The sequence below is a fragment of the Numenius arquata genome, chromosome 4, assembly GCF_964106895.1.
Source record: "Numenius arquata chromosome 4, bNumArq3.hap1.1, whole genome shotgun sequence".
Classification (NCBI taxonomy): domain Eukaryota; kingdom Metazoa; phylum Chordata; class Aves; order Charadriiformes; family Scolopacidae; genus Numenius; species Numenius arquata.
Window position 1 is genome coordinate 33111234 of NC_133579.1, and position 10510 is coordinate 33121743.

Sequence of the window (10510 nt, forward strand, 5' to 3'; positions counted from 1 at the left end):
CACTGAATTTCACTGAATTTTTTAGAGTTGGAAGGGACCATAAAGATCATCTAGTCCAACTCCCCTGCCGAAGCAGGATTGCCCAGAGCATGTCAGAGCACGTTACTCAGGACTGCATCCAGGCGGGTCTTGAAAATCTCCAAAGAAGGGGACTCCACAACCTCCCTGGGCAGCCTGTTCCAGGGTTCTATCACCCTCACCGTAAAGAAGTTTCTTCTCATATTTGAGTGGAACCTCCTGTGTTCCAGCTTGTGCCTGTTGCCCCTCGTCCTCTCACTGGCAACCACTGAAAAGAGTCTGGCTCCCTCCTCCTTCAACCCACCCTTCAGATACTTATAAGCATTGATAAGGTCTCCCCTCAGCCTTCTCTTCTCCAGACTAAAGAGTCCCAGCTCTCTCAGCTTTTCTTCATAAGGGAGATGCTCCAATCCTTGAATCATCCTCGTTACCCTTCGCTGGACTCTTTCCAGTAGTTCCCTATCCCTCTTGAATTGGGGAGCCCAGAACTGGATGCAGTATTCCAGTTGTGGCCTCACCAGTGCAGAGTAGAGGGGGAGAATGACTTCCCTCGACCTACTAGCCACACTCTTCCCTATGCAGCCCAGGATTCCATTGGCCTTCCTGGCCACAGGAGCACACTGCTTGCTCATTGTCATTTTTCTGTCTACCAGGACCCCCAGATCTTTCTCTTCAGTACTTGACTCCAGCAGGTCCACACCTAACCTGTATTGGTGCCTAACATTCTTCTTCCCCAGGTGCAGGACCCTACACTTTTCCCTGTTGAACCTCATGAGGTTCTTCCTTGCCCAGCTCTCCAGCCTGTCCAGGTCACAATAAAGTGAGTACATGATTTAAATTTGTTTTGGTACAATGTCTTTTATAAATACAAAAAAATCCGGGAGAGAGGAAGAAATCAGAGACACTTTGTGTCTAGTTTCGAGGTACAGATTTTGAATATGGAACCAGCAGACTTCCTTCTGGAGGTGTTAACAGCCACGATGAGCACCAGGCAACGCTTGTGTGCTTCATTTCCTCCAGCTTCAGTACAGGTGCCTCCTGGCTCGGGGCAGATTGCACCAAACAGGCCCGTGCACCCCCCAGAACCACCGGCCAAGGCCAAGGCAGCTGAGGTGCTGTACTCTCAGTTTTCCCCTCACCTTCCTCAAGATGACAAGCTCTCCCCGGACCGCCTGCAAGAGGCGCTTCGCTCTGCCCAACGTCCCGCAGGCCTCCCCCAGGCCCCCTCAAGCCGCCTCAGGCCTCCCGCCTCTCCCCGCCCCTCCCCTCTCGGGGCGTGGCTCCGCCGGCGGGACGGGGGGCAGCACCTCCCGCGATTGGCTCGGAGGGCGGCCGGCGGACCACGTGACAGTGCCCCCGCCCCGAGCGGTCCTTATAGGCGCGCGGCGGGCGCCAGGTGGTGGCTGGGTGCGTTAGCTGAGGGGCGCGAAGAGGGAGCGCCTGCGGTGGTGAGCGGGGCCGAGGGGGCCGGCTGTGTGCGCTGCGCTTGGGGAGGGGGGGTGTCACAGGCTTTCGTGGCCGCGTTTGGGTTCTTGGCGGGCTCCTGCTCAGCTTGCCCATTGGCCGCGCCGGCGAGCGGGGGAGGGACGCTGCGGGCTCGGCTGGCGGGAGCGGGTGGGTGCCGCCCCCTCCCCCGCCATCTTGGGTGTGCGTCTGTGACACCCCCAGCATCGTCCCTGGGGAAAGGCTTGACCGGGTTGGAATCTGTGGTGGCGTCCGCGGTGGGCTAGCGTAGCCGATACACGAGGTGTGTTCTCAGGGCTTTGGGTTTCTATCCCCGATGCGCGTTTGCGGGGGAGAGGGAGAGAAGGCGGGGCAGACGAACCGCTCCAGGGGCTATGGAAGACCCTGCTGACCACGCGGTCCATGACTGAATTTTTAAGCTGTCGTAAAAGTTGACAAACCGGAGTTATAATCTTTTGTAGTTCGTGTCCCTGAATTAAAGTTTCCGCCAGGTATTACTACGTTTTTATTTTTGTTTGCAGGGATCCTATGAATTCCAAAATGAAGCAGAAACAGAATGCAGAAAAACCATCAGGATCTCTGCAGGTATAGGCTTTAAAGTCTCGAAGCTAGAATATGGGAGCAGATAAGGATTAGAAAATGGAAGGTGGAAGTTATCGAGTGCCTTGAACACGGAGTTAGCTTTGCTCAGAGGTTTGCACGCAGTTCTCCGGGAAATTGCCCCTCTGTCTGACACAAGTTTTGTATCCACTGAAGGAATACAAAGGGATCTGTTGCAATGTGCTTCCACCTGCCTTATGTCCTGTTGGCTTGAGTAGCATCCTGGCAGGCAGTGTGTCTTGGGAACACTCTGTCCTGCCTGGGGATGAGTCCTTTTTTGTTTGACACTGAGTTTACTGTCTGTCCATGTGATTTTATTATGTATTTTTTTAGGTGCTGGCTACCAGGCTTAGTTTGGTTATTGAATCAGTCTGGCTGCTATGAGGTTGTAGAGTAGGTTCTGTAGCCTGTCCATTACAGGGATGAACTTTAGAATGAAGTCTGTCTTGGCTCAAGCATGCTTCAACTAAAGTAATCATGCAGGCAGGTCTGTTTCTAAAGTCATGCTCCTGAACCATAGTTGCCTTAAACTGGTGGAAGTGTTTAAAGTATTTGGGTTTTTAAGAGGTGACTGATAAGAAGTTACTAAAACTTGCATCTATTCTAGTGTTGTTACAAGAAGCTTTTGTTAAACTTTGTAATGTAGGCCTTACTTGGAATTGTACAAATACCACATAAAATAGAGGCTAGTAGTCCTCTATCATGAGGGATAGAATGATTGTCATAAACATTTCTGATATTAATGAAAACTGCCAGTTGATAAGTCTTAGACACATGGTAATCTTGTCCTGTAGTGACTCCAGGGTATAAATTCTTCAGTGCGGCTTTTTGCACTTTCAATGGGTTAACTCCAAGTATTAGTCAATAATTTCTTGGCAGAGTATACTTAACCTTCAATAGCAGCAAGCGGTGTCTGACACGGTGTGATTCTTGTTCCCACAGTAGTTAGTGTTTGTCCTGTAGTTCAACAGTAGGATAATTGGTGGCAGAAACTACCGTGGGAAAGGCGAACTCTTGTCATATGAAGTACAGTGTGAATCGGTAACTTTCTCACGCTGTTGTGGCATTGTATTCCGGCTATTCTTGCTTGGTTGTCTGCCATTGTTTGCTGTCCCATGGTGGCAATGTAACCAACCCAATCAGGAGGCTTTGATGAAGGAAATAGGTATTTATGCGTGACAGGAAAGGTGGTAAACATACTGAATATACAAAACAATGGCCTGTCTGGATCGAAGCAAGGAGGCTTTAGATCGATTTTAATGGATAATTGAAGCAACACATCTATTTATATGAACACCGCTTGAGGGTGTGTTCACAGTTAACAAAAACAGGTACTGCCTAAAGTGATGTGACTTTACTTGGTAAACTTGCAATTACAGTTAGTTTTGTCTCTCTAATATTGCTGTTGCCAAATACAAGTTGGGGAGCTTCAGCTAAAGTTCACATGCATCAGTGTGCTGTAACTGGCCTTGAAACCTAGTCAGGATATTTCTGCTATAAGACCTATTCAAGTTCCTGTATAAAGAGTATGGGTTTTCTAAGAGGCAGGCACTGAGCATAGCTTCATGTGATAAAGGTTCATCTCTGCTACAAATAACTAGATCCCTTTCTTTGCATAAGCTTTAACATAGACTAAAGTGTCATCTTTGTCTTAAGATGAACCATGGGTTGCCTTAATGGAAGCACGACAAATCTCTTAAGTTTCAGTTTATGTACAGAAAAGTGGCAACTGTCTGAAGCCCTATTTTTCTTTTTAGAAGTACCTTACAGACACCACATGCAGTGCTGCCCCAAGACGGACTCTTAAAATGATTCAGCCTTCAGCAACAGGTTGCTTGGTTGGCAGGCGTAATGAGGTATGAATTAGAATATAACCTCTGGATGTGTAGTTATTTCTATTCATAACAATATGCTTTTGAACTTTTAACCCAAAACTAATATATTTGAAAAACACATAATCTGCTAATTTCAGCTACTATTCAGCTAACTTCAGCTTACTATTATTCAAGTTATTATTTTAGTAATAAACAATATCAAAAACTAGCAGTTTTGTTAAAACCTGTGGGCATCAGGGATGATGTCTGTAAGCTAGAACTATAATGTGAAGAAACCAGGGCTTGTAAAGACTTACTTGCAGTCATTGGTGAGTAGACTTAATTTGTAAAAAAAAAAAAAAGCTGAAATGTTTCTCTGAAGTTAAACCTGCCTGTGTTTTATGCAGAAGAAATCTTCAGTCAAAAGGAAACTCTGTAATAACAAGTTGACCTCAAAGGCTTGTAAAGCTGAGGTGGCTGTGGACAAAGAGCAAGAAAATGAGAGTACAAATGATGTTATTCAAGCTGTAGATCTCATGATAAAAGGTATGTGGTAATTCCTGAAATATTTTCTTGCACTTAATGCTATGCTTCCATTGGAATATAACTTGAAGCATACCTTCTTGGTCAGTCAGATAACGTTTTTATGTAATGCCTAGCAGGAATGAATTAATGGTACTTATCCTCTATAGTATAGTGAATACAGTATAGATATCTAATGGAAAGAGTTTATGGTAACCGGTAGCTGAGAAACCTTGTGTGCTGCAGTGTTAAGAAGCACTACTAGTAGTTTTTTACTTTGGCTTGACTATGAGCTTTCAAGTTGACTACTAATGAAGTTGAAAGGAAAGTCTGTTTTAGCATAATGTGCTGTGTGTGCAGTTTCTCAGAACCATTAAGCCCAATATGGATGGTGACTTGGGACTAAGACTTCTATATTCCACAAAGTACGCGTGAAATCTGACATTCGCAAATGTGACCATCTTGTAAAGCCTGCTGCCATGCTTGAGGGAGCTTCTTGAAGACTCTCTCTGTATAGCCTTTACTACAGTGTAGGATCTCTTTTCTGTAAGCTTATGTCTCTAGTTGTAAATTTACAACTAGTCTGTGGGAAAACCCTATATGGAGTGAGTTCTTATTGTCACAATTTGTAAAACACTTGTATACAAGCTAGATATATTAAGGTGATCTCAAGAATTGAGTCTTAGCACAGACTTACTGTAGCTTCTCTACTTCAGGAAGCCCTTCATCTCAGTATTGGAAAGAAGTGGCTGAAGAAAGGAGAAAGGCTCTCTATGAAGTGCTTCAAGAAAATGAAAAGGTAGCTAGTGAAAGATAACTAACTTCTCTACCACTGGCTATTGTCGTCTTGTTCTAATGTTTTGTTATTTGAACTCAGCTGCACAAAGAAATTGAACAGAAAGATGGTGAAATTGCCCGCCTAAAAGAAGAAAATGAAGAGCTAATGTCCCTTGCTGAACATGTGCATTATATGACCAGCATGATTGAGGTACTTAACTTTCTAGCTAATGCTGTGGAATGCAAAATTGAGAAACCAGCAACGAGATCTGTTATGAATTGTGACTTCTGTTCTGTGTATTCACATAACTTCATTTGAAATTGCTGCCTAACCTGTTTCCTGTGGGATTGCTGTAGTCCAGAGGCATAAAGCCCCTTCTAGGGGATGAGTTTTTCCAGCTTAAAATCTGCAGGAGTAATGAGAAAAGTACTTAAGTACCTTCTTTGAAGGGAAGATTTAAGCTATTGTCTTAAGAGAACAGGTTTTGCATGTTAGAGATGGTGATGAGAAGAAAGGGTTCATTTTAACTGTTCTGAGATGACTAGAATTCAAATGCTTAATAGCTCATGTGAGGCTGCTGGCAAAATAAAGTGTTTGTACTGGCTGTGTCCTTTGAGGAACTGAACTTGAAACAGCAGGGACACAAAGTGGAGCAGGGACAAGGGAGCACTTGCACTCTTTAAAGTCAAGGTTTCATTGAGGAATTGCTGGTTTTGAGGCCTGAAAAGGGCTAATGCACAGAGTCTGTAGGGTTCATAAACTTGTAAATTTCAAAACGGCTTCCTCTATGAATTCCTTGGGGACAGATAGTTGTGTCACTGATTCCATGAATACTCTATCAGGAGTAGATTGTCTGTGACAGCCTCTGAAGGTGTTATAAATATATAGCCATGGAACCTTGATACTAAAATTATCAGCTAGATTGTTTTTGTAGGGATTGAGCTCTCAGCTGGGATACAAAGCTGGGTGCCTGGTAAATATTTTGATTCTCTGACTAGACTGGGGAGGTGGAAGCAAAATGAAAGGTTATTGCAAGCAACTGATTAATCAAGAAGTAAACTTGATCAAGTTAATTTTCAGTTAGTGCAATTATTTAGATTTTCTTTCAAGACTCCAATAATTTGCTACACTTATTTTTTTTTGTGTTCAAGGAGTGCTGCTTGTTAGTGGTAAACCCACAGTCAGAAATTAAATGACTTAAGGACTTAAAGAACTAATGTAGTTGAAGACTTCTCTGCAGTTCCTCAACAGTCAAGTTCCCTTGTTAGTTGTAAGCTGCTCACTTCTGAGGCTTTAATGATCCTTAAGTTATATATCAAACAACCGGAAGCCTCAAAAGCAGCCTCTTACAGTCCTGTTTTTCTTCCTTAGATCAGGTTAGGTGAGGAACTTCTAGTTTGATCATTGTTTGATCAGGTGCTAGAAACTGGGTCTTCTAGTTCATCTCGACTTGTTGTAGCTTCATTATCTCTGATTAAAAATTACAACCTTAATTTGTTGTACAGTAATTTTTCTAAAATTAAACCTATGTAGTACTGTATTAATAAACTTTAGAAGCTGTTTTCTGTAAGGTATCTTAGGTTGCCTAAGATAAAACCTGTCTTACTGAAGAACCTAAGGAAGACTTAACAGTCAACAAAGCAGATGTGGTCTGTGAGTTAGAGGTAGCAATTTGAGTTGAACTCAAGTGTCTAAGACTTTTGTGACTGAGGAATGTTTTAATTATATCGGTGATCTCCAAATGAAGATAATTAGTTTGCTTAATTCAATATGCACAGTTTTATTTCACTTGTTATCAAGTAGAAAAAGCATTAAGTTCACTGTCTTCTGTTTCTTTCTAGAGGCTAACTGGGCAAGCACCTGACAGTCCTGAGACACTAGAGAGTCTGGCTCTAGAGGAATCCAAACAAGAAAATGGAGATGATGCAGACACCAATTCTTCAGAAGGGCCATCAGAAGTATCGTGTGGCTTAAGGGAGAGTATATCAGATCTTGCTTCAAAGGAAGCATGTCATTTGCAACTGGAATGACAACCTTTAAATAGGCTTGTATATGTGGCTTTTAATTGCAGACTTCCTCTTGAAAGGATATACTAAAACTTCTCAGGTATAGAAACTCATGTGGAATTATTACAGATGTTGGTTTTTAACTGGAATTATGTAGCAGTGGGAGTATCTGGATACTGCATAGAAAACTTATTACAGGCTACACTTAGTTGCTTGTATAAAATGCAAATACTGTGTATTTCAAACTGTTGTGTAAATATCAGTTGGTCTGACATGATACATGAAAATTGATAAATAAACTTTTGCCTTTCCAAAACAGCCTCTTGAGTGGGGAATGGCTGGTTGTAGGTTGAAGTCAGTTGTGACTACTGTAGATGGAAGCTTTCAAGATTTTTAGGGAGTGTCTGGGCAGCTTTTAACTCCTTAGATTTGCAGGATTCTGGAGAACAGAGTGGTTTTGGTGGGTAGGGAAGGCAAAACAGAACTTGCGTGCTTCAGAAAGTCAAGAGTGTGTAGTAAGAGTCAAGATCTAAAGTTTAGTTAGATTTATGCTTTTCATGTGTTTTTAAATAATTTCCTCTGTCTTTTAAGGGAGCCTTTTCCAAGATACACAGATGAGAGCTTAAATAAGTGGAAAGTATTGGTCTGTTTTAGAGATACAGTTATTGGCTTCTAAAGAAGAGGTGGTGTGTTCTTGCTTCTAATAGCAGCTGTAGTGAAAATCAGATGGAGGCAAGGCAGCCTACACTTCAGAGCTACTTTGAAAGGAAACTCAAGTCTGTTTTCAAAGTACTGCTCTGGTATTTACTGGGGGATGAGGCACCTTTTTACTAAGATAGTAATGTTCTGAAGGGTTTACAGGAATAAAAAGCATGCTTTAAAACTTTGAGCACCTTCTCTGGCATCCATATGGAGGAAAAATGTCTGCAGTTAAATACCAGTTTTCCAGTCCTGAGTGAACTTGGCAGTTCATAACAAGGTCTTCTACATTGAAAGATGGTGGCCATTGCAACATCTTGTGAAGAAGTTAAAGCTGAGTGGCTTTCAGGAGGCAGAGATAATGAGAGGGATTCTGATTTGTGGATCTATTGGGCCTTGCTTCAGGGTATGTGTGAACACACCTGTGGAGCTATCAGATGGGCATCTTCAGCTTCCTTCTGCATCTTATTCTCTCCCTGTGGGTGCCAGCAAGTTAAAAGTTAACTGATTTCAGTTGTGCCATTCGGGGAATGTCAGAACTGTTGTAGGAAGTAATACTCTTTCTGGCTTCCCTTTCACCTTGAATCTGGTAACCACAAGGTGAGGTTGATTCTCCTGGGAACTTTGTGAACAAAAGTTTACACCTCCTATTTGTGCTCTAGAGGGTGCTTAGATGTGATCTAAGCGTCTAAGGATCTAAGGGATGTGATCTTAGGGTGCACATCACAGTGCAGAAGTGGTGACAAAGGCGTGTCTTCAACTTGCACCACCATTGTGTTTAAGAACAAAAACAACTAAGTGCTGGATAATTGCTTTGCTGAGTAACCTTGGTTTTCTGTTCAAAATAAATAGATAATACTATCAAGTGACTTAAACTGCATTGCACTGCATAAGGACTGTTATAAGAAGTTTTATGTGTTTCCTCACTTACTGTTAAGAGCTACTGACATGAAAATTGCTTAGCATGCATCTGAGGCAGGAGAGGTTTAAGTTACAGTTAACAGGCATTCTTCAGAGGTGGCTTTATTTTTAAACATAAGGGATGTTTTGCGTCTACAGAGACTGCAGAAGGGAAGACAGCAGTGTTGCATTATTAGCTGGCTGGGCAGGCTGTCCAACTGAGACAGCGTGTGCAACTTTTCTACCTTTTTACCTGCTGCTCTTTGAACTGCTGTAATACAGGTGCTGTTGTTTGACCAAAGAACTGCTAGAAAGTAACAAATCCAGAACTGGGATGCTTTATCTGCATCTGGCTTTTCCTTATTTTCATCAAGACTGTCAAGAATGCTTATTAGATTTAAATCTTGTGCTTTTTTCAATTGATTTCATTTAAATAACAAAGACAAGATAGTCCCTTGAAGTAGCTGGATCCTTCTGTTAAATGGGATTGTGTACAACATAAATCATGCAAGTTCTTCATGTAAGCTGATGTATGTATTGCAGCATTTGGCCCCCTTGTAATAGAAGGGTTTTTTGCATCAGAAAGACATGGGCCACTTAGTAATACATACACTTGCACCAGAGTTCTTCAAACCAAGCTACTATGGTTTTATTGACTTTAATTTATTAGCAGAGAGAATAGTTTGCTATTGCGTAAACATACTACAGAAGACTGGATGCAAGAGCTAAATTGTGGCATAGGAATAAAACCCATATACATGCTCTGTCACAGATGTTTTGGTCCTTAATCAAATAATCTCCCTATGCCTATTATAGCAGAGATATTAATGTATGAAAGTGTTGTCAGAAGTTTTGTGATGCTGCATTAATTGCTATTTAAAAATGTTCTAAAAAAAGTTTCACTTCCTGAGAATTCCAGAGTATTTCTTAAATATGCATGCAGTAGAACTACCTTACATAGTAAATGTAGGAACATTGTGTGCATGTGTGGAAGGCTTGTGAAATGTGTAGAAATTATACAGAGACTTGTGTAATTAGTTCTGTTAAAACCATCTAATCTTTTATTTTATATAAACTCATTTAACACTGAAACATAGCTATGTAGCAGCTGAAAATGAACATTACTAAAGCCAAAGAAACTTAATATCCAGCTAAATTTCAGGGAACGTTCTGTCCAGTAGAATAAAATTGTCAGTTCTGGAACTTAACTGCAGAATGTGATTCCAAGAAGTCATAAATGCTTTTGTGTGCCAACTTGATCACCATGATGTTGCCTCCTTTTCATTGCAGAGGCTATCCACGGCTACAGTCTCATCTTGTAGTGAAGTATCTGAAGGCTAGTCAGTGCGTCCTAGCACTTCTTCCCATAAAATATGCGTGTCCTACCAGGACAGAATTCCAGATATGTAAGACTAAAGTGTGGGGAGACAGGCCATTTGCAGGTGTTAGATGTTTCAAGAAGGAACAGCTGTGCGGGGATGAGCAGAGACAAGCAAACCAAGGGGGGTGTAGATGTTTTGTGTGAGGAAGAACTTCTAATTGGTTTAGTAAAAATAACAATTTTAGTATCAACACCCATTGTATTTAAGACAATGCACAGAGAGGTGAATTAGACCATAATAATTACTTGGCTGGGCAACTGAAACTCACTGGGTGTTTGCCACTGTATTGCTTATGTGAGGGCCTACAGCACTGTCATGTGTAGCAGC

General features: G+C 42.1%; 1 protein-coding gene across 2 annotated transcripts; it reads left to right on the top strand.

The window, feature by feature from the left end:
- The first annotated feature begins 1405 nt into the window (after positions 1–1405).
- On the top strand, positions 1406–9702 carry GMNN (geminin DNA replication inhibitor). Of its 2 annotated transcripts, none has more exons than XM_074146707.1 (7): positions 1406–1466; positions 2004–2067; positions 3840–3938; positions 4304–4442; positions 5135–5217; positions 5296–5406; positions 7038–7514. In XM_074146707.1, exons 2-7 carry the CDS (start codon positions 2011–2013, stop codon positions 7224–7226), a joined length of 678 nt encoding a protein of 225 aa, XP_074002808.1. In that variant the 5' UTR covers positions 1406–1466; positions 2004–2010; the 3' UTR covers positions 7227–7514. The 2 variants fall into 2 exon arrangements, with proteins under 2 accessions (XP_074002808.1, XP_074002809.1); XM_074146708.1 differs by lacking the exon at positions 1406–1466 and adding an exon at positions 1657–1765 and having other exon boundaries at positions 7038–9702.
- The last annotated feature ends 808 nt before the right edge of the window (positions 9703–10510 follow it).